Raw genomic sequence first — 24,559 nt, 5'->3', positions numbered from 1 at the left:
GAATGAATAGCATGAAAGTCAAAGTGTTAGTCATTCAGTTGTGTCTGACTGTTTTTGCAACCTCATAAACTGTAGCCTGCCAGGCTGTCCATGGAATTCTCCAGGTAGGAATACTTGAGTGGGTTAACATTCCCTTCTCCAGGGTGTTTTCCCAACCCAGGGATTGAACCCAGGTCTCCTGCATTGCAGGCAGATTCTTTGCCATCTAAGCCACCAGGGAAACCCAATTATTTTAATTTAGTCTTGGGCTTTGCTGGTGGCTCAGCTGGAAAAGAATCAGCCTGCAATGCAGAAGACCTGGGTTTGTTCTTGGGTTGGGAAGACTCCCTGGAGAAGGGAAAGGCTACCCACTCCAGTATTCTGGCCTGGAGAATTCCATGGACAGTATAGTCCATGGGGTCACAAAGAGTCAGACATGACTGAGTAACTTTCACTTTCACTTTTCAAAGTCTAGGTATAAAAGTGTAGAAAACTTATAATAAGCACTGTTTCTCTTAATTGAAAGCAGTATTCTCACACCAGCTTTGCTAGAGTCCTGTGTACTTTATCTATTGCAAATCATGACAACACACACCTCTAAATTACAGATAACTTTTATCTAATATTTCCATTGTTTTTGTTAGTCCCATCCTGATTTCCAGATACCTGCTTTTATTAATGATGAAGTACATCTTTCTTTAGTAACTTAGGTCCTCTTTTTACTCCCTTGAATTCCACACTCTCCATATTTATCATTTCCCATCTTACCTGGATACAGAATGTGATTTTATTCTTCAGACCTAGTCTTTCTCTGTTGTCCCACTGATTAAATATCAAAGAGCATCTGATGTTAAACGTACTGTGCCAGACTTTGGACATATGGAGATAAATATTTAGTCACAGTCTTCTGAGGTCAAGTAAGCCATTACAACCTCATGTGATAATTGCTATACTCTAGGGAAACTTTGGGGTGACTTAGTCCTGGCTGGCCAGAGGAAATGATTCCTGAGTTGACTTAAGTCATCAGTGGAAGGTAGCTATCCAGCTATGGTGACTTAATCATCTCTTACCACCAGCACCTCACATGATACCTGTCTCTGACACACAGTAGGTACTCAATAAAGGTGGAGTTGATTGAAGAGCAGGTGAGGCAAGGAGTTTGGGGAAACTGAAGGTAACTATCTAGGTCTGAGTATGTATTGTAGTTAATGGGTTTCTCTGGTGGCTCAGATGGTAAAGAATTTGCCTTCAGTGTGAGAGACCCAGGTTTGATCTTTGGGTTGGGAATATCCCCTGAAGAAGGAGATAGCAGCCCACTCCAGTATTCTTGCCTGGAGAATTCTGTGGACAGAAGAACCTGAAGGGCTACAGTCCATGGGGTAACAAAGAATTGGACATGACTGAACAACTAATACTTTCACTGTAGTTGGAGAATTGGAAATGGGTTTGCATATATGCTGGGGGCTATAAAATAGCCTTCTCTACCAAACAAAGGTATTTACATCTGAAGACAATGAGATTTCAAAGAGGAGACCGTATCTAACTTACTTTTATAAAGTCTACTTTAATTTCTTATGCTTCATCTTGCTAACTGGCCTGATAGTGCTTCTCCCAACCTCTTACTAAAGCACCAACATGATGAAAAAAACAAATGGTACCTTAATAACATTCAAATACCAAGACAGAAAACCTATTCATAAGAATCTACAAGAAATCTCTACCTATATGTGAAGCTGGATTGAGAAAAGTGATTGGTGGCTTAACTGTAGGTAACTTCTGTGACAAAAATGCAGACCAAAGCCATCAAAATGGTAAGAAAGCACTATCCCTCTCTTGTGATACCTCGCTTCTTATTCAGAGATCCAAAATGTGTGCTAAGAACAAAGCAAAACCAGCATCCAAAGTAGTTAGCCCTGTGCTCTGTGACAAGTATGTGTAGATAAAAATATTATGTCCATATCTCTCTTTTCCTCCTCTTCCAGACCATTGTTTTATACATTTTTCAGAGATGGCAACAAGAAACTTTTTCCCTACTGTTTATAGACTGCTTAAAATAAAACACTTATATACCAGACTGTGTAGACTGTCTCAGCATATGAAAAAGACAGTAAATTCTGCAGGTGACATTTCAGACCACGATCAATACAAGTAAAAGTTATTAACGTAAGAAAATATTAACATAAAGATCTAGAACAAAATACAAGTGTACACGCAATTAATTTCTGGATGGGAGATGACATCCTAAGAATTTAATTCTAAAAGGAAAGGACTTTATCAAAAAAAAAAAAAAAAACTTGGATGCTTCTCCTTGCTCCCTAGTAGCTTGCTTGCTATTCCAGAGCACATATGAAAGTCATAGACTTCCCTGGTGGCTCAGACTTCCCTGGTGGTAAAGAGTCTGTCTACAATGCGGGAGACCTGGGTTTGATCCCTGGGTCGGGAAGTTCCCTGGAAAAGGAAAAGGCAACCCACTCCAGTACTCTTGCCTAGAAAATCCCATGGACGGAGGAGCCTGGTGTCCATGGGGTCGCAAAGGGTTGGGCACAACTGAGTGATCACATCAAGACGGAGCACGTCTATGTTTATATTCCATACCATAAAGATTGCTACTGTGTATTTCTGGTCTCTACCTACTGCCTGTCACATATTAGGTATCAATAAATATTTCTTCTATGATTTTTTCTAAAATCACAAAGATAGAAAAAGAACTTTCAACAAAAATAGTACTCGCCAGCCAAGAAGAAAACACTCATACTCTAGTAGAAAAACATATTTATAATGTCCAGGTTCTTCAGACATCTGAATTATTAATAAAATATTTCTAAATGTTTATTCTCCCTTCAAATAAAAAAAGTAATATTAAAACTAGATAATACAAATTTTGCCTATCAAATTGACAAGTTGATGTACCTTGTTACACAGGATGGTGGTGTGAATGTAGATTTATCATAGTCAGTCTTGCTAGAATAATAACAAAGAGAAAACTAGGAGATGTACAATCACAATTTGAAAATAAACGTAGACATGGCATCGAACAAAACCCAGTCGTGTTCTTTATAGTCCTGTAGATCACAGTATACTCCAAATAAACAATGTACAGGAAATAAGGAAAAATACAAAAATACATATTCAAGAGTCAAATCAAATAAGATGACTGATAATAATTCAGCCATATACTCCAAACACTAGTTATGTCATTCTCCTTGTTCTTTCTGCAGTAAACTCTTGTATGTAAACTATACTTCCTACTTGGTGATATTCCAGACTTATCACTCTCCTTATTCTTAGATATGCATTATTCTGATTGCTTTCACTAAGATCAGGGGTACAACCCAGTGAGTAGATGTATTTTGCTAATGCATGAATTATGTATGTCCACATATTGAGTTAACAGAGACATTCAAGACACAATCATATGTTTTATTCTGTATGTGCTTTTATTATACTTTTATTTTCTAAATTTTGAAAAGTCAAAATAAATTAGATGTTTACTTTTATTTTGTATTATGTGTATTCTTATGACTGTATTATCTAAACATATATAAACAGCATATAAATGTGTATAAATATTTTTGATGGTGATTGTAAGTCTGTTCATTTCTCATATTATTAAATATCTGTTCATTTAAGTAGGTTTCTGCTGCATATGTTTGTAGGATTATGTTATCTTTTATTCTAAAATTTGCTAAAAGTTTCATTTAAAAAACAGATATTTGGCTTTTATTAAGTACTTTTGATATCTTTCCAGAAGATCATTTAATTTTTTAATATGTCTGAATTAATATTTTATAAAGTTAATCATCCTTGTTTTCCTGGAATAAATCCTACCTGATCAGGGTGTTCTACTATTTCAATAAACTGCTCATTTTGAACTGGTAATATTTTCATCTAATGTTTTATACATATGTTCATGAGAATTTGGTAAAGAGAGATTAGATAAGCAGACACATAGATACACATAGACAGTATTTGCACACCTTTGTCTGGTTTTATTTTACTAGTATTGGAGCTTCATATTATCTTTTTCAAAACTTTCCTGTTTTCTCTATGGTCTGGGACTGTTTGAAAAAACAGAAATGGGGAAAAGGGAGTTACTGCTAATGGGCACAAGGTTTCTTTTGAGGATGATGAAATGTTCTAAAATTAGATTATGGAGATGTTTGCACAACTGTGTAAATATAAAATCCATGGAACTATACTCTTCAAGCATGTGGACTTTATGGTATGTAAATTATTTCTCAATAAAGCTGTTTAAAAGAGTATTATTTCTTGAAGATTTAATAGACTCTATACAGATGTTTTTTCTAGCAATTTTCCTATCAAATCTTGAAATTTGTATACAATTTCACTCAATATTTCACACATTTTGTTTATCTATACTCATGTTTTCTATGTCTTTCCTAACGTCAATACTGTTTTTCTTTGTCTCTGTTTCTATTTGAAAAAGAATTTCTTCAGTAACTTTTCAAGTAAACTTTTTTACTCAAGTCCATTTTAAGTGCGTTTATATTTCACTAAGTTTTTCCTTATAATCCCTTAATTTTTAACAGATGTCGGATTATTCTTTTTTTCTTTTCATAGCTTATTGGTTAAATTTGTGTGTATAGAAAAAAACAATAAAAAGAAATAGATTAAAACTAAGCAGCCTGGCTTATTGGTGATTTTAATTTTTACCCTCAGGTTTTCTATATTTCTGGTGTTATCTAGAGTCAGCATACATTACTGTTATAATAAAAAAGAACCACTATTTAAAAATTACATTTATATAAAAATACTGAAGTTTTCCTTTTAGGTTGAAGAATTAACAGTAGGACATTTTGATTGATAACTTTCAAAGCATTTGTGACATAGTTGTTTGGATGAACCTGTGTTAAAGTCAAAATCTATTTTTTGTTATCAAACAATACATGTATATTGTTTCCTCTTACTCTGTCCTTGTTTGAACAATGATTATGAGAAAAAGCTTAATTTTAGTGTTTTCTTCTCATTTGCATAGATATATATTAATAATATAAAAATTATGTGTCCTTTGTCTTCTTTAAAATCAGATAAGATCTATGAAAAAAGATTTCTAAAATTTTTATTAGAACCACATTTGCCTCTGCAAAAGCATCAGTCATATTGTCAAAGTGAAAGTTAAAGTCATTCAGCCTTGCCCAACTCTTTGTGATCCCATGGACTATACAGTCCATGAAATTCTCCAGGCCAAAATACTGGATTGGGTATCCATTCACTTCTCCAGGGGATCTTCCCAACCCAGGGACTGAACCCAGGTCTCCTGCATTGCAGGCAGATTCTTTACTAACCGAGCTATCAGGGAAGCCCAAAGTGAAAGTGAAATGAAATTCTCCAGGCAGGAATACGGGAGTGGGTAGCCCATTCCCTTCTTTATGGGATCTTCCCAACTCAGGGATCAAACCTGGTCCTCCTGCATTGCAGGCAGATCGTTTACCATCTGAGCTGCCAGGGAAGCCCCCCATATTGTCAAACGCCATCATTATAAGTGTGAGCTCATTCAACGTAAGGGATGAGGTTTGTATGTGTAGGAGAAATGTCAAAAGTTAATTGAGGAATTCCTGTGAAGTTTCAAGAGAAGGCAGGACCCAAATAGATTTCTCCAGTTTTTTTTGTTGTTGTTGTTGTTGTTTTTTAATAAAGCTAAATAAGGTGGATCATTCAAGATTCTGGGAAGTTGTCAGCTAATAAAGAAAAATTTTTCTTAAGATTAGTGGTTCTTGTTGTTGAATGCATGTAATTTATCTGTCAGATGGCTCATTCTCTGTTCCTTCAACTTGGATGCATGTTTGATACCTCCCTTCTTGGATCCCATGTTGTACGAAACTCATGAGTTGGGTGTGGCTTGAGGATGCACTACTTTGGGACATAATTATGTAGTTTTATTGAAATCCAAAAGTGTGTGCATGTATGTGCATGTCTATATATATTTGTATCATAAATGTCCACATACCAAAAGGGCTGCTTCCAAATAGTCAACTCAAACCAAAAGAGTTCTGCCTTCATAGTAGCAATATTAAAATAAGAGTTGAGGTGACTGACCCAATCATCAAGATGAAAAACAGGAGGATTGAATAAACGCACTGACACAAGCAGCAGAACAGATGTTAGTTTGGAGACAGGGTAAAACTGACAGGTTGATAACAGGTTAGAGATCAAATCGGATATGATGGGCCAGAGATTAAAGTCAGTGATGTCTAACAGGTTTCTGTCTTAGGAAATTATCCAAAGGTTGTATTTATTTATATTGAACATATCAATGCAGAAACAAATGGTAGAAATAAAAGATCAGTTCAGTAATTATTTAGTTTATATTGTCTATAGTGCGTATGGGTTCAACAAGGTCTAATTAAAATGCAGTCATTATGAAGCCGTGGGGTAGGTTAGTTCAGTTATGGGGAATGAATAGACTGAAAAGAGAGTCCAAGACAGAATCTTGGAAAACAAAAGCCTTTGAAGCAGACACAGAGGTTTCAAAGTAGAAAGAATAGAAAGGTTGCAGTGGAGACCACGAACATATCCATGACGAATGAGTCATTAGCCGTATTCAGTGCTTTAAAGAGGTCAAGTTATTTAAACAATAAAAACTATTTTTTGGACTTAGAAATCCTAGAAGAAACAGTGAAATATCAGAAGAAATCTGTTGTTAATGTGAGTCCAAAATGGAGAGATGAGTAAGTTGGGGAATCATATGTAAATTAAAGAAAATGATTTCAAAGTGTTTGGCTCTCAACTCAAAAGCCTTTACAACTCATACTTCTGAAATGAATAACATTGTGATGCCATTGGTTCAGTTCAGTTCAGTTCAGTTGCTCAGTCATGTCCGACTCTTTGCGACCCCATGAATCACAGCACGCCAGGACTCCCTGTCCATCACCAACTCCCGGAGTTCACTCAGACTCACGTCCATCGAGTCGGTGATGCCATCCAGCCATCTCATCCTCTGTCGTCCCCTTCTCCTCCTGTCCCCAAACCCTCCCAGCATCAGAGTCTTTTCCAATGAGTCAACTCTTCACATGAGGTGGCCAAAGTACTGGAGTTTCAGCTTTAGCATCCTTCCTTCCAAAGAAATCCCAGGGTTGATATCCTTCAGAATGGACTGGTTGGATCTCCTTGCAGTCCAAGGGAGTCTCAAGAGTCTTCTCCAACACCACACTTCAAAAGCATCAATTCTTCGGCACTCAGCCTTCTTCGCAGTCCAACTCTCACATCCATATATGACCACAGGAAAAACCATAGCCTTGACCAGACGAACGTTTGTTGGCAAAGTAATGTCTTTGCTTTTGAATATCCTATCTAGGTTGGTCATCACTTTCCTTTCAAGGAGTAAGCGTCTTTTAATTTCATGGCTGCAGTCACCATCTGCAGTGATTTTGGAGCCCCCCAAAATAAAGTCTGACACTGTCTTCACTGTTTCCCCATCTATATCCCATGAAATGATGGGACCGGATGCCATGACCTTTGTTTTCTGAATGTTGAGCTTTAAGCCAACTTTTTCACTCTCCACTTTCACCAAGAGGCTTATTAGTTCCTCTTCACTTTATGCCATAAGGGTGGTGTCATCTGCATATCTGAGGTTATTGATATTTCTCCTGGCAATCTTGATTCCAGCTTGTGCTTCTTCCAGTCCAGTGTTTCTCATGATGTACTCTGCATAGAAGTTAAATAAGCAGGGTGACAATATACAGCCTTGACGTACTCCTTTTCCTATTTGGAACCAGTCTGTTGTTCCATGTCCAGTTCTAACTGTTGCTTCTTGACCTGCATACAAATTTCTCAAGAGGCAGATCAGGTGGTCTGGTATTCCCATCTCTTTCAGAACTTTCCACAGTTTATTGTGATCCACACAGTCAAAGGCTTTGGTATAGTCAAAAAAGCAGAAATAGATGTTTTTCTGGAACTCTCTTGCTTTTTCTATGATCCAGCGGATGTTGGCAATTTGATCTCTGGTTCTTCTGCCTTTTCTAAAACCAGCTTGAACATCAGAAAGTTCACGGTTCACATATTGCTGAAGCCTGGCTTGGAGAATTTTGAGCATTACTTTACTAGCATGTGAGACCTGAGTTTTTCCATTGTTTACTCTTACACATTTTTTCCATTTACCATTCACTTAAAAAAGTAACTTAGTTTTTCTTAATTACGTTCACGCTCTTTAAATGTGAATACTACTCCTCTTCAATTTTACAAAATTAGACTATTAAAAACTCCCAGTGAATCCTTCATGAATATTTTCTTTCATTCCTTTTTACTTCTTCATCCCTGTCAATCTTTCTTTTGTGTAATATTTCTGTGACCACATATACATTCTTAAGGGCAGAGAATATTATTTATATCTCTTAGTATTATGGCACTAAGCTTAGTGTCTCTATTTCAATATATGTGGGTTTGATGGGTATTATTCTCTTCCCTCGGTCTTTAAACCTCTCAAGATTTCCAAGAAAGTTTGTGGGCTACTGGTTGCTCACAATTCTTAAAGTTAAAAAAAAGAAAAATCCTACTTGAAGTTTGGGAAATGCCATATATTTTTTTTTTCATGGAGATTCTAAATATACATGAGCATAGAAGAATCTCAGGAAAGTTCTCAATAGTTTAATATTTTAAATTAATGCATATTAGTATGTTACAGTACTATTTAGAAAATGATAAACTTTCAAACACCTAGAAATTAGTTTTAATTTGTCCTTCAGAGAAGGTCTCCAGACATTAACTTGACTTTACTCTTGCTCACCAACTGTCTACATTTTGATTAATTTTGTGTTTCCATAGAGGGTTTCATAGTTCCCATTTTTTTTGTTCGTTCTTCTCACATTATTCTCACACATGCAGTATATATTGTTACACCTCCTACCTCCTACTGTTACTCATATAAAATGAGTTTAACATCTAGACTTCATCTCAAGATTCCTTATGCTTCACCGCAGTGAAGAAATTTTCATGCTCCGCCATACCAAATCTAAATCAAAACCTAAATAGCTAGCTTTCTTCATGTCTTCACACTAAGCCTTTGTGTTAGCCTTGTAGCCCCTCCTGCTGAAGGTGTATTCCTAATTGCAAGTCAAATATGGTTGTTCTCTGGTCTTGCCAAGTAAATGACTTTGGACAAACTTCTTGGTTGGTAAACCCCTCAAGTTTTCTTTTATTTAGACTATTTTATTTTCCTTTGAAGTTTTATGCTTAATCTAACCAGTTTTGACTTTCAGGAGTTTATGAAGTTTTCTGCAAATCTAATTTTTAGTTTTTTATAAAGTCATCTGTGTTTATAGGTGATTGTCATAGCAATATTACAAAATCTTAATCTACCATATATTGGCTGTGACGTGAACTTCAATCCTTTAATATTTTGATTCACAATAAAAATATTGTTTGTTTTTGAATGCAAATAATTCTATAATCAATGTTCAGTTTATTTTTCTATATTTATTTAATACCAGGTCTTGGGATCACAAAGATGACTATAACTAATAACACAAAATCTAAAAAGTAATGACTATCACTTTCTGGACATACTGTGCTCACCATTAGGGTTAAAGCTCTATTTGATTATTTTCTAAGAGCAGATATAAGGGGAAATCTCACTCTAATATCTGTAAGAATATCAGTAACATGACTATATTTGGTTTCTGTTAAACAAACAAGGATAGGCATGCCTCTCCTTCCTTCCTTACTGATTCAAATATTGCCAATATTTGCTGTTTATGCCAGTATCACCTGGAGCCAGACATCTTGGAGTGAGAAGTCAAGTCAAGGCTAGTGGAGGTGACGGAATTCCAGCTGAGCTATTTCAAATCCTAAAAGATGATGCTGTGAAAGTGTTGCACCCAATATGCCAGCAAATTTGGAAAACTCAGCACAGCCACAGAACTGGAAAAGGTCAGTTTTAACTCCCATCTCAAAGAAGGGCAATGCCAAAGAATGTTCAAACTATCACACAATTGCACTCATTTCAAATGCTAGCAAAGAAATACTCAAAATCCTTCAAGCTAGGATTCAACTGTATGTGAACTAAAAACTTCCAAGAAAGGTAGAGGAACCAGAGATCAAATCGCCAACATCTGTTGGATCATAGAAAAAGGAAGAGAATTCCAGAAAAACAACTACTTCTGCTTCATTGACTATGCCAAAGCCTTTGAATGTGTAGATCACAACAGGCAAATTCTTTAAGAGATGGGAATATAGAATCACGTTACCTGACTCCTCTGAAACCTGTATGGAAGTCAAGAAGCAACAGTTAGAGCCAGATATGGAAAAACACACTGGTTCCCAACTGGGAAAGGAGTACATGAAGGCTGATATATTGTCACCCTGCTTATTTAACCTATATGCAGAGTACATAATGTGAAACACTGGGCTGGATGAAGCATAAGCTGGATTCAAGATTGCTGGGAGAAATATCAATAACCTCAGATATGCAGAGAGTATCACATATATGGCAGAAAGCAAAGAGGAAACTAAAAAGAGGTTCTTGATGAAGGTGAAAAAGGAGTGAAAAAAAATTGGCTTAAAACTCAACATTCAAAAAACTAAGATCACGGCATCCTGTCCTATCACTTCATGGCAAATAGATGGGAAACAGTGACAGATTTTATTTTTGGGGGCTCCAAAATCACTGCTGATGGTGACTGCAGCCATGACATTAAAAGATGCTTGCTCCTTGGAAGAAAAGCTATGACAAACCTATACAGCATATTAAAAAGCACAGACGTTACTTTGCCAACGAATGTCCATACAGTCAAAGCTACTGTGTTTCCAGTAATCATGTATGGATATGAGAGTTGGACCATAAAGAAGGCTGCGTTCCAAAGAACTGATGCTTTAGAACTGTGGTTTTGGAGATGACTCTTGGACTACAAGAAGATCACACCAGTCAATCCTAAAGGAAATTAACCCTGAATATTCATTGAAAGGACTGATGCTGAAGCTGAAGCTCCAATACTTTGGCCACCTGATACAAAGAGCTGACTCATTAGAAAAGACCCTGGTTCTGGGAAAGACTGAAGGCAGGAGGAGAATGGGATGAGAATGAGATGGTTCGATGGCATCACTGACTCAACGGACATGAGCTTGAGCAAGCTCTGCGAGATGGTGAAGGACAGTGAGGCCTGGTGTGCTGCAGTCCATGGGGTCGTAAGGAGTCAGACATGGCTGAGGGACTGAACAACAGCAATGCCATTATTGTTGTTGATAACAGTGATTTTTAGATTTTTAACCCATAGTGAAAGTTGCTCAGTTGTGTCCGACTCCTTGCATGGACTATACAGTCTATGGAATTCTCTAGGCCAGAATACTGGAGTCAGTAGCCTTTCCCTTCTCCAGGGAATCTTCCCAAACCAGAGATCAAATCTAGGTCTCCCACATTGCAGGTGGATTCTTTACCAGCTGAGCCACAAGGGAGGCCAAGAATACTGGAGTGGGTAGCCTATCACTTCTTCAGTGCATCTTTCTGATCAATACTTATTGATATTTTATATGTGCAGAAAGCAAGCTGTTTTTATATAAAATGAAATGCATAAATCTTAGGTGTACATTTATTGAGCTTTGATAAATGCATATTTGTATCTTATTATTATATATTCATACAGTATTAATATACTATTATTAATTTTTTATTATTACTAAATATCCTAAATTTCCAGTCAACATATAGATCCCAAACAAATCTTAACAATTCCTTTTATAGGTTTTATATAAATAGTATCACATCTGCGTTTTGGTACATGCTACTAGACATACGTATTTTTACTCTTTGCCTCAGGTCCTTGACAAAAGAGGTCCATTTATACATCCAGTTATTTCTGTAATTTGGTAAAATCGATTTATATTCTGTTTCTGGTTCTATATATGCCATAAACTATATAAATACTACTACTTACTTATTAGAATGACGAAAGTGTTACCAGAGAATATATACTAAGAAGAGATAATATATCTCCAAGGGGCTGAAGAATTTTGTCCCTTAGAATAGTTTAATAAGTAGACAGATTGAATACCTGGGTAATAATGCTTATTTCTTACTGAGAATGTAAAAAATGATTGGTAAGATTCTTATGTACTTATTTTTTAATAATAATTCTATTATTGGAATGAAATAATTTATAAATCTGACTCTTTGTGACCCCATAGACTGTAGCCTGTCAGACACTTCTGTCCATGGAATTCTCCAGGCAAGAATACTGGAGTGGGTAGCCATTCCCTTCTCCAGGGAATCTTCGCCAACCAGGGATCGAACCAGGTCTTCCACACCGCAGTCAGATTCTTTACCATCTAAGCAACCATGGAAGCCCTGTAAATGGATACATATATATGCAAATAACTTGTAAATAATATCAATGGGCTGAAACTAACTATAGGCAGAAGTAAGAAATATCACAACCTCTAGACTTAAAATGAAAAATTTGAAAGTAAAACCAATTTCCTTTCTTTGAAGAACAGATAAGGAACAAGGGGAAACATAGGTATCCTTGCACTATAGTTGTCTGTGTTATTTTCTGTTACAGAAAAATAGCTATATCAACCATCAAGACCGAGACATATAAAAAGGAATATTTCTTTTGGTAAAAGAAACTTGCCCCTTCTCACTCGCTATCATCCCGCCTTAGCAAAGGAATTTTTTTTATCACTTAAAATCAGAAAAACAAAATGAGAAAAAAAGAGGCAAAGTGAGGATATAAGATGAGGAAATATTTCTTTCTGTAACAGATTTCATTTTTTCTTTGACTGTTAATGGGCAACAGGTTCTAGTTTATTTTTATTGTGTGGGAGCGGGTACTGTCTGTCCACATTTGTTGAACATTCCACCTCTGTATATACTAATGCGTGATGGTGGCCCCCACACACATCATTTCAATGCCAGAAAGTGGCATGAGGCATAGTGAAAAATATAGATAAACTCTAAATTGATTTGGATGTGGTTCAAGGTCTCTGAACAGACCTGAACTCTGTCTTAAAACCCATAGAGAAAACAGCTTGTGAAGAGGTGGATTCTGATTGGCTTTGCTTGAATGAGAATTATTAATTTAGGTCAGAGAGAACATTTTTAGACAGAGCTTCCTCAAGAAATAAATATCATTCATAACCTACATTGTCAGAAAAATAAAGGTTTTCTATCTCTGTTAGCATGATAAAATAAGTAACTCAACCACACAGAAATGAGCTGCAGTAAAGTAGTTCTACTTTCATGTCCTATTTTTTTTTTTTTTAACTGACCTGACATTCTGAGTGGAAAAAGAAGAGTAATATTCATATTGTAGTATGGGCCTGATTCAATAAAGTCCATAGTTTTGGAAAGTCCTTATGATTAACCAGATGCTTCTCTGGTGGCTCAGATGGCAAAGAATCTGCCTGCAATGTAGGATACCTAGGTTCAATCCCTGGGTTGGGACTATCCCCTGGAGAAAGAAATGGCAACCCACTCTGGTATTCTTGCCTGGAGAATTCCATGGACAGAGGAGCCTGGCAGATTATAGTCCATGGGGTCACAAAAAGTCAGACACAACTGAGCGACTAACACTGTGATTAACTAGTTCATTTATTTTATCATTTGGTAATGCAGTTTTTCTTTTTATTACTTTGAAAATAACAGTATTAATATTTTATATATAGTACAAAAGAAGAGTAGGCATTACTATAATGATGACCATTGGAAATAGCTTAGTATCTTTTAAAAATACTTATCTCTAAATTTCACTTATTATAGTCTTTCAGTAACACATTCCTTATGATGCAATACACAATAAATAACACTAAGGAATAAGAATTCCTAAAAAAGACACAGAAAGACTAAGGTGTTGAGACTATACCGTATGAAATAGAAAAGATCAGCAAAGTAAGGAAGGTGTTAAAGTTTATATACATATTTTTAAAAGAAAGCTGTGACTGGCAAACTTTTCCAGAGAAGAGTTTGCATATATTTTCCTTAGAATGTGATAAATCTTATGCATAAGTATTTCTAAATATTGTAATTATTAATTTTAAGAACTCTGTGTGTGAAATTTAAAAACAGGAGAGGAAGGTTTGAAGGTTTTCTTTCATGGCAGTTATTAAAATATATTATTATTTGTTTGACATAGCTTATATATATTTTACATATTTATACATAGTATAAGACTTTATATATAAAATTACATATATTTAAATAATTTATATATATTAAATATAGAGGAATTCACCTATATGCAAGACCATTCAAGTCACTTTTATAGCTTTGATTCTATAGTTCATAATTGGTGTACTTACCTTTAACATTAAATTTTATTCAAAAATTAATTTAAAGCATTAGTTCATTCTATTTCATGTACTTTACTGGAACCTGAAATTAAGTTGATTACAACCAATTTTTATGTTCATTATGAAGAAAAAATAGCAATAATAATAATTTACCTTTTTTTTGGACTTTTTTTTTACTTAAAATTATTTCATATAACCCATAAAGAATTATGACTAGAAGAAAAAGATTCTTCAGGAGGAGTTCTCTACCCTTGAGCCTGGAGGCAGGTTTAAATGCTAAACTACTATATTGATTATAGAGAAGAATAGACGCTTAAAGGTTGGCTGTCTAGGACGACCCTATCAGAGCATGATTAATTTTTCCAGGATAAGGTTGGCAAGTTCACAATGAGTAAGAAAAGAATTCCTTTAAAATTCTACTATTTTATTCCTGGCAACTCATTTTGAATTTTTCTCTCAATATCAGTGAGTCACTGAAAAAGATTTCCTTCCTTCCACATATGCCTCTTGTGACTAAGACTGCTGAGAATAAATAGATAAAAATACCTCAAGCATTGGCATAGACTTAAGGACTTTTCACCAGGTCATTTTCCAAATAGAAAATGTTGAGTAATATCATTCAAACATAAAGTCTCTCCTTAAATTTCTCTCTCTAGCACTTGAGCAAATACACTTTTCAACTGATTCTACTTTATTATTTTAGTTTATCTTTCTCTCTTTTTCCCTTAAGAAAGCACAACTTATTTCGCTCATTAACATTTCCCTTCCAATCTAAATGATCTCTTACTTTCTCATTAGAAAACACAAACAACTATTTATTTCTCCCTATATGCCATGAAATTAAAAGAGGCTTACTCCTTGGAAGGAAAGTTATGACCAACCTAGATAGTATATTCAAAAGCAGAGACATTACTTTGTCAACAAAGGTCTATCTAGTCAAGGCTATGGTTTTTCCAGTAGTCATGTATGGATGTGAGAGTTGGACTGTGAAGAAAGCTGACTGCTGAAGAATTGATGTTTTTGAACTGTGATGTTGGAGAAGACCCTTGAGAGTCCCTTGGACTGCAAGGAGATCCAACCAGGCCATTCTAAAGGAGACCAGTCCTGGGTGTTCATTGGAAGGAATGATGCTAAAGCTGAAACTCTAATACTTTGGCCACCTCATGCAAAGAGTTGAGTCATTGGAAAAGACTCTGATGCTGGGAGGATTAGGGGCAGGAGGAGAAGGGGACAAAAGAGGATGAGATGGCTGGATGGCATCGCCGACTTGATGGACATGAGTTTGAGTAAACTCCAGGAGTTGGTGATGGACAGGGAGGCCTGGCGTGCTGCGATTCATGGGGTTGCAAAGAGTCGGACATGACTGAGCGACTGGACTGAACTGATATGTATATATGGGGTGTCCCTGATGGCTCAAAGAATCCAGCTGCCAATGCAGGAGACACAGGTTTGATCCCTGGGTTAAGAAGATCTCCTGGACAAGGAAATGGCAACCCACTCCAGTATTGGGAAGTTCCATGGACAGAGGAGCCTCGTGGGCTATAGTCTATGGGGTCACAAAAGAATCAGACACAACTTAGCAACTAAACAACAATATGTATGTATACCCAGAATCATCATACTAAATTATCTTTTAAAATGAGAAACTTCTAGACTCTCAATGAAAAAATACTTTTAAAATATACTTCCTCCCTCCATTCACATAAATAAAGAAACCTCATGATCAGATGCTGTAATCCTAAATCAAACTTTGAAAAAAACCTCTGAACAATAAAGAAACAAAACTCTTGTTTCAAGTGAATAATTTTTAGCTCAATTAATGCAATCTTCCCCACAAAAGCTCATTAAATGACAACAGAAGAATTAAAAAGTAAATTCTGCTTCAGTAGTAGTAGAATATACAATTTTGTGAGATACCATTTCAACAGAACTGAAATGGAGGAGGACCAAGTAATCCTGTGTTTGTTATTCAACACATGAGCTTGGAAAAAACAACCAAGCAAGCCCCAGTTGGAATGTAAGAACAGATGAAAACTGAGTGGGGGGCGGGGGGCGGGGAGGAAACAGAAGATACAATCAACACTAAAGCCCAAATCCTATCACGTGAGAAGCTGTGAGGTAGAAATTTCATGCTGTTCCATTCTGGCAGGACAGTAAATTTAAATGTTCCTTGAGCAGTGTTAAGCTTCTTGTGAGACAATCCTATAAATGGGTCTTTTTAGTTATAAAAATGTTAAGAAAACATGCTTTTATGAAATGTCAATGTGTTTCCAAAGAGTTCCTGTGGTTCTGGAATGAGGCTATAGAAATTCAGTTCATTCCTGAAGTTTTAGCTAGTTTCTTTCAATACCTGTTTACCCTTTAACACAACTAGGACAGAAAGTTATGAAAATACTAAGCAAGTCTACAAAGGGAACCTAGTTTTATGGAAAACAGGTAAACTAAACACAATTTTCTCCCAACCCCTGTTGGGCATAATTGGCAGTTGACATTAGTATGGTTAAGTAATTTTGATAAAAATCTCTGCTTCTTCAGTGCTTGTTTACTACATCAAGGGTACTTCTGTTTGGATCCAAGATGGGACAGGGGTTCAAGAGAGTGACATAGGAAGACGGGGGACTCACCTCTTCCCATGGACACGCTGAAACTGAAGAAGACCTGAAGGGTGACTAAATAGCTACTGCATATTTAAGGACCAGATAGAAGCAACTTAGCAGCCTCAGCAGCAGCAATGAACAGAGAAGCAGATACAGTATACACAGGAATACCACCCCCATGTGGTGACCTTGGGGAGGGATATTGTTGAGGGCTTGAGACAGACTCATGTGCCCTGGAACATAGTGAAAAAAACAACAGTTTAAGGGCATCTAGATTATGCAGGAAGAATGCCTTCACACAATGCTGTTACTTCAAGACCAGGAGAGATGGCCGTTTTTTCTAGTTCATGAAAGCAAAATCAAAAGTCAAACAAAATGAGGAGACAGAGAAATACGTTCTAAACAAAAAAATAAAATAAAATCTCAGAAAAATTCTAATGAAATAGAGATAAGTAATTTACATGATAAGAGTTCAAAGGAATGGTCACAAGGCTGATTCTTAAATTCAGGGGGAGAATGGAGAAACTCAGAACTTCAACAAAGACTTAAAAAATATAAGAAAGTCCCAAGATTGAATCATGATGAAATAGGAAATCTGAATAGACTGATCACTAGTAATGAAACCCCCTTGTGGCTCAGACAATAAAGAGTCTGCCTGCAATGCAGGAGACCCAGGTTCGATCCCTGGGTTGGGAAGATCCCCTGGAGAAGGTAATGGCAACCTACTCCAGGAATCTTGCCTGGAAAATCCCATGGATGGAGGAGCCTGGCAGGTACAGTCCATGGGGTTGCAAAGAGTTGGACACAACTGAGCAACTTCACTTTAGTAATGAAACTGAAAGTTAAAGAAAGTGAAAGCAAAGGTCACTCAGTTGTTTCTGACTCTTTGCGACCCCATGGACTGTATAGTCCATGGAATTCTCCAGGCCAGAATACTGGAGTAGGTAAACTTTCTCTTCTCCAGGGGATCTTTGCAACCCAAGGATCGAACCCAGGTCTCACGCATTGCAGGTAGATTCTTTACCAGCTGAGCCACAAGGGAAGCCCAAGAACACTGGAGTGGGTAGCCTACCCCTTCTCCAGGGGATCTTCCTGACCCAGGATCAAACCAGGGTCTCCTGCATTGCAGGTAGATTCTTGACCAACTGAGCTATGAGGGGAGCCACTGAATCAGTTATCAAAAAAATCCCAATATGCAGAAGTCTAGCCACTTTCACTGGTTTCTACCAAATAGTTAAAGAAGAGACAATGTCTATCCTTCTTAAAGTATTTCAAAAATGAAGAGAGGGAACACTTCCAAAGTCCATTTTTGAAGACAGGATTACCCTGATATCAAAATCAGACAAGGAAATAATTAAAAAAAAAAAAAGCCCAGTACCACTGATGAACATAGATATGTGGTATAGTAGTGTTTGTTGTCGTATCCGATTCTTTGTGACCCCATGGACAGTAGTCCGCCAGTCTCCTCTGTCCAAGGGATTCTCCAGGCAAGAATAATGGAGTGGGTTGCCATTCCCTTCTCCAGGTGATCTTCCCAACCCAGGGATCAATCCTCGGTCTCCTGCATTACAGGAAGATTCTTTACTGTCTAAGCCACCAGGGAACATAGATGTAAAAATTCTCAAATATTAGCAAACCAAACTGAATAGTACATTAAAAGGATCATACAACATGATCATGTGGGACTCAATCTAGGGATGTTAAGATAAAACATTTGTAAACATTTATGCACCTAACGTAGGGAAGGAAATGGCAACCCACTCCTGTATTCTTGCCTAGAGAATCCCATGGACAGAGGAGCCCGGTGGGCTGCTGTCCACAGGGTCGCACAGAGTCGGACATGACTGAAGCGACTTAGCATGCATGCATGCATTGGAGAAGGAAATGGCAACCCACTCGTGTTCTTGCCTGGAGAATCCCAGGGACGGGGGAGCCTGGTGGGCTGCCGTCTATGGGGTCGCACAGATTTGGACACGACTGAAGCGACTTAGCAGCAGCAGCAGCAGGTACCTAACATAGGAGCACCTAAATGTATAAAGCAAATATTACCAAAAATAGAGACAAACAGCAATACAAAAATAGTAGGGGACTTCACTATCTCACTTACATCAATACATAGACCATCCAGACAGAAAATCAATAAGGAAAACTGCCCTTAAATGACACAGTAGACCAGATATAAACACAATGTTCCATCTAAAAGCAGCAGAATACGTATTAACTTCAAGTGCACATGGAACATTCTTCAGGATGATATACTACATTAATAAAATGAAGGATATAAATTTAACAATCATCTCATTAGATGTAGAAAAAGCATTCGACAAAATTTAACAGCCATTTATAATAAAAACTCTCAACAAAGTGGGTACAGAAAAAACCTAAGAAAGGACACATATGACAAATCTACATCTGAGATCATCTGTATATGTGCCTGTGAAGTTGCTTCAGTTGTGTCCCACTCTTTGTGACCCTGTGGACTGTAGCCTTCCAGACTCCTCTGTCCATGGGATTCTCCAGGCAAGAATACTGGAGTGGGTTGCCATGCCCTCTTGCAGGGGATCCTCCTGACTCAGAGAATGAACCTGCATCTGTATTTCTCCTGCAATGGCAGGCAGGTTCTTTACCACTATTGCCGCCTGGGAGTGCCAGTTAAAATCATACTCAAAGGTGAAAAGCTGAAGGCTTTTCCTCTAAGTTTGGGAACAAGACAAGGATGCTCACTCTCACCACTTTTACTAACACAGTATTGGAAGTCCAAGGCCCAGAAATTAGGCAAGAAAAAAGGCATCCAGTTTGGAAAGGAAGGAGGAAAACTGTCACTATTTGCAGATGACATTAAATATATATATATATAAAATTCCAAATATTCCACCAAAAACTATTACAATTAAATAGCCTCTTGATTAGGGGGAAAGGGAGAGAATGAAAAAGCTAGCTTGAAACTCAACATTCAAAAAACTAAGATCATGGTATCTAGTCCCATTACTTCATGGCAAATAGAAGGGGGAAAAGTGGAAGCAGTGACAGACTTTATTTTCTTGGGCTCCAAAATTAATGCAGACGGTGACTGTAGCCATGAAATAAAAGGCTTGCTCCTTGGAAGGAAAGTTATGACAAACCTAGACAACATGTTAAAAATAGAGAAATCATTTTGCCAACAAAGGTTCTTATAGTCAAAGCTATGGTGCTTCCAGTATTTATGTATGGATGTGAGAGTTGGACCATAAAGAAGGCTAAGTGCTGAAGAACTGATGCTTTCAAATTGTGGTGCTGGAGAAGACTCTGAGAGTCCTGTGGACTGCAAGGATATCAAACCAGTCAATCCTAAAGAAAATCAATTCTAAATACTCACTGGAAGGGTTGATTCTGAACCGGAAGCTCCAGTACTTTGGACACCTGATCCCAAGAGCTGACTCATTGGAAAAGACCCTGATACTGGGAAAGATTCAAGGCAAAAGGAGAAATAGGCAGCAGAGGATGAGATGGTTGGATTGCATTACCATCTCAATGGACATGAATTTTTGAGCAAACTCTGGGAGACAATGGAGGACAGAAGATCCTGGCAGGCTACATTCCATGGGATCACAAAGAGTTGGACATGACTTAGCAACTGAACAACAATAACAACAATGATCACGTAGAAAATTACAGTCAATAATATTATAACAACTTTGTATGGTAATGGATGGTAATTGGTTTTATTGAGAGAACCATATTCTAATACATAAAAATATCAATTCACTATGTTATATACCTGAAACTAACATAATATTGTATGTTAATTACAACTTAATAAAAAAGTACTTGTCTGGCATTTTAAAATTTCAGTGTGGCAATCTAAATTTGAAAAAAAGCAAAACAAAGCAGTATGCCCCAGCTGCATAACAAAAGAACATATTTGGACATGCATACAGGAACTGATAACTCTAGTGCACATATGAGCTGTATTTTTATGCTGCAAAAGATAAACTGCAATCTGGTTGAAAGATAACACTAAAAATTGTGAAGCCAATTTTAAAATATATGGAAACTGTCACAGAGAAGCATGTTTTTGGAATATATTGAAAAAGCTCACATTTAAATGATAATTTTTAGTATTTCTTAAGTGTTTTAAAAACACACACCGTCACCACCTAATACGAGGTGTCCATATAAGTTTTTAACCTTTTCATGATGAGATTTAAAGGAGGCTGTACTGTCCAAGACAAACCTAGTTACAAGGCCATCCTATCTAACAGGAAACATAAAGAAAGGAAAATTTTAGCACTGTTTTCTTTTACAGAACTAATAAGATACATTGATAAAAGAGTTACTTAATCTAGGGCAAAATCATTTTTTTACATACTCCAATATATTTGAAACATATAAAGAAATGGACTTTCAAAGCAATAATGTAATTTATAAAGAACTGTTAAAGTACTTTCACCTTAAACATGTAACTTAATAGTCTCAATAGTTGCTGATGAAAGTAGCTTAGGAGTTATTATTCCCATGCTACACATGAAGGACCTAAGGAGAAAAAAGATTAAGTTCAAATGCTTGACCACATACTTTGTAACTGGGCAAGGCAGAACTAGAACAGTTTATACTGTATTCTGTATCACATCATACTATCTCTCCAAATGCATTTTTATTAAAAAGCTTATGAATATGTATTAAATAAATTAGCAATTAGCATAGGAAATATACACCTAAAAATCATCTGTTGTAGTCCACAGTATAAAAGTACAGATGGAGATTCTATAGGAAACTAAACAGGGTAGGTTTTAAGACCATGCTAACACTGGTTTTCCTATTAGGCAGACCTGGACTTGGGTCTTATTACTATCACGAGCAGACTGTGTGACCTATACGCATAGGTAGTATAACAAATACTGAGAGTGAACAAATATTTAGGGTCAAGCACATTGTAAATGCTCAATAGTTATTGATACTTATTAGCTACTATTATGTAATAAGTATGTACTAAGCCCTTGGGTTTTTATCCTTTTTACTGAAATATAACATACAAATTCTATAACGTAAACTCCCCTTGAGGGAAATTAAAGGCAAGCTAAAGAAATAAAGGGATACACAATGTTTATGAATTAGAACACTTGGCAATATTGCTAAACTGACCTGTAGATATAATGCAATCCCAATAAAAATCAGAACAGATGTTTCTAATTTTTGTTGTGAAAACTGAAACAAATTTTATCAATAAATCTATCATTTATGAAATGCCAAGTACTAAGACTTGTGAAGATATTTTTAAGTAAATTTGGGAACATACACATCTGCTACCAAAATTTATTACAAAAGTAGCCAAAGTATTAATAGCATGTTTTTGGTAGAAGATTAGAGAAGTAAATCAATGGAACAAAATAGACTGCAGAGACAAATTCAGAAATATTTAGTCATTTGATTTGAAGTAAATATGCCCAGGAATGAAGTGTGAAATAAGTATATCCAGTATATTGTATTGTACCAATTAGATATCCTTATGAGAGATATAAAACAAAATGTGACCCCATTTACTTGATACAAAAATGAATTCTATTTGGATTTGTAGGCAGAAATGTGTATAACAAAGCAACTTTTAGAAAATAGCATAGGATAATATATTCATGATCTTAGAATGGGTAGAGATGTTCTTCAAAAGCAGTATCCATAAAAGCAAAGTAGAATGGACTAGAATTCATTAAAATTAAGAACTTGTGTTCATTAAAAAACACCATTAAGATATAGTAACAATTTAACTTGTATCTAAAATAAGTATAAGGTAGAAAATTCAATAAGGCTAAGCAAAATGAACTTAACAAGGACAATACCAAAACAGAATATTCAAACAACTAAAGTATTAACTTTATATTCATGCAATAAATTGAAGATTTTGTTCCTCAAATTGTATCTTTATTCCATCTAAGTTTACGATTTTTAAATTTGTATTTTCCCTATATGCAGCACATAATATTTCAGACACTCTGGAAAGTAATACATAGCTACAAAACCATCCATCACGCCCTTCCCTGACAAACATAGTAACTCACAGAAGATTCACCACCTACATTTTTCTGTACCACCTAACATGCATTTCAGAGTGATTTTTAAAATATACTTGTGGATTTTTCTCATTTTTTATACAATATTATAACCTTAGGATTTCTGTTTAGTACTCTATAAACTTGATAAATATGACTTTAAATAATACCATAATAATAAACCGTTTATATATTTTGTTATATATCTGAATCATCATCTATTATTTACAATATGAGGATCTAAAGGTTCTACCATTATTTATGAGAGTCTCTTTCCCCTCCCCAACTTGGTCAAAATTTACCAATGCCTTATTTTTTATTTTTATTGAATACACCTTAAAATATCTATAGTTCTTTATAATTTTCAAAAGCTTCACACATGTTTCCATTTAATCCCATAATAAACCTTTTAAAAAATTTCCCTACCCCAATATTAGGGGCTTCCCTGATGTCCTATCCTTTTGCCTTTTCATACTGTTCATGGGGTTCTCAGGGCAAGAATACTGAAGTGGTTTGCCACTCTCTTCTCCAGTGGACCACGTTTTGTCAGAACTCTCCACCATGACCATCCTGGGTGGCCCTACATGGCATGGCTCATAGTTTCATTGAGTTAGACAAGGCTGTGGTCCACGTGATTAGATTGGTTAGTTATCTGTGATTGTGGTTTTCATTCTGTCTGCCCTCTGATGGAGAAGGATAAGAGGTTTACGGAAGTTTCCTGATGGGAGAGACTGACTGAGGGGGAAACTGGGTCTTGTTCTGATGGGTGAGGCCATGAGCTCATCTTGTGCTCATCTTCTCCTGTGGAAACTCTGAAATTAAAACTTGCTTTTGGGGTCTAAAAGATCCTGGACTTTCTCATTATAAATTTCCATATAGGATACTTCCAATGTAAAGGTCTGTGATGCATTTTGCTCCAGAGGTCCTTTGAAATAAACCACAGCAGAGCCTTGGGATGAGGCCTTATTTACTCAGCATTGCCCATCATGGAGAAGGATTATCAACAGTCTATCTGTTCATATGCAAAAATGCAAGCATTATTTCCCTGAAAGGTTTTCTCAAGAATTCCATGACCCAAGAAACTTGAAAACCAAAAACTTCTTGACCAGCATGAGTAGGTCAAAGGCTAACAGAGTTTTGCCAAGAGAACACACTTGTCATAGCAAACACCCTCTTCCAATAACACAAGTGAAGACTCTACACATGGACATCACCAGATGGTCAATATCAAAATCAGATTGATTATATTCTTTGCAGCCAAAGATGCAGAAGCTCTATACAGTCAGCAAAAACAAGACCGGGAGCTGACTGTGGCTCAGATCATGAACCCCTTATTGCCAAATTCAGATTTAAATTGAAGAAAGTAGGGAAAACCACTAGACCATTCAGGTATGACCTACATCAAATGCCTTACGATTATACAATGGAAGTGACAAATAGATTCAAGGGATTAGATCTGATAGAGTGCCTGAAGAACTATGGACAGAGGTTCGTGATACTGTATAGGAGGCAATGATCAAGACCATCCCCAAGAAAAAGAAATGCAAAAAGGCAAAATAGCTGTCTGAGGAGGCCTTACAAATAACTGCGAAAAGAAGAGACATGAAAGGCAAAGAATGCAGAGTTCCAAAGAATAGCAAGGAGAGATAAGAAAGCCTTCCTCAGTGATCAATACAAAGAAATAGAGGAAAACAATAGAACAGGCAAGACTAGAGATCTCCT

General features: G+C 36.4%; 1 protein-coding gene across 3 annotated transcripts in view; it reads right to left on the bottom strand.

Annotated features, from left to right (window-relative positions):
• The window catches only part of GPC5 (glypican 5), a 1,591,779-nt gene that overhangs the window by 343,973 nt on the left and 1,223,247 nt on the right, over window positions 1–24,559 (bottom strand). The window contains exon 8 of one of the 3 annotated variants that reach the window (XM_070380657.1): window positions 21,216–21,326. The exons of the other annotated variants lie outside the window; for them this stretch is intronic. Coding sequence (XP_070236758.1) covers window positions 21,301–21,326 — 26 coding nt within the window. The 3' untranslated portion in view covers window positions 21,216–21,300. Of the gene's footprint in view, window positions 1–21,215; window positions 21,327–24,559 lie in introns of those variants that run through there. 3 annotated transcript variants of the gene reach the window in all.

This window comes from Bos mutus, chromosome 12, assembly GCF_027580195.1.
Source record: "Bos mutus isolate GX-2022 chromosome 12, NWIPB_WYAK_1.1, whole genome shotgun sequence".
Classification (NCBI taxonomy): Eukaryota; Metazoa; Chordata; class Mammalia; order Artiodactyla; family Bovidae; genus Bos; species Bos mutus.
This window is presented reverse-complemented; position numbering and strand designations above follow the sequence as displayed.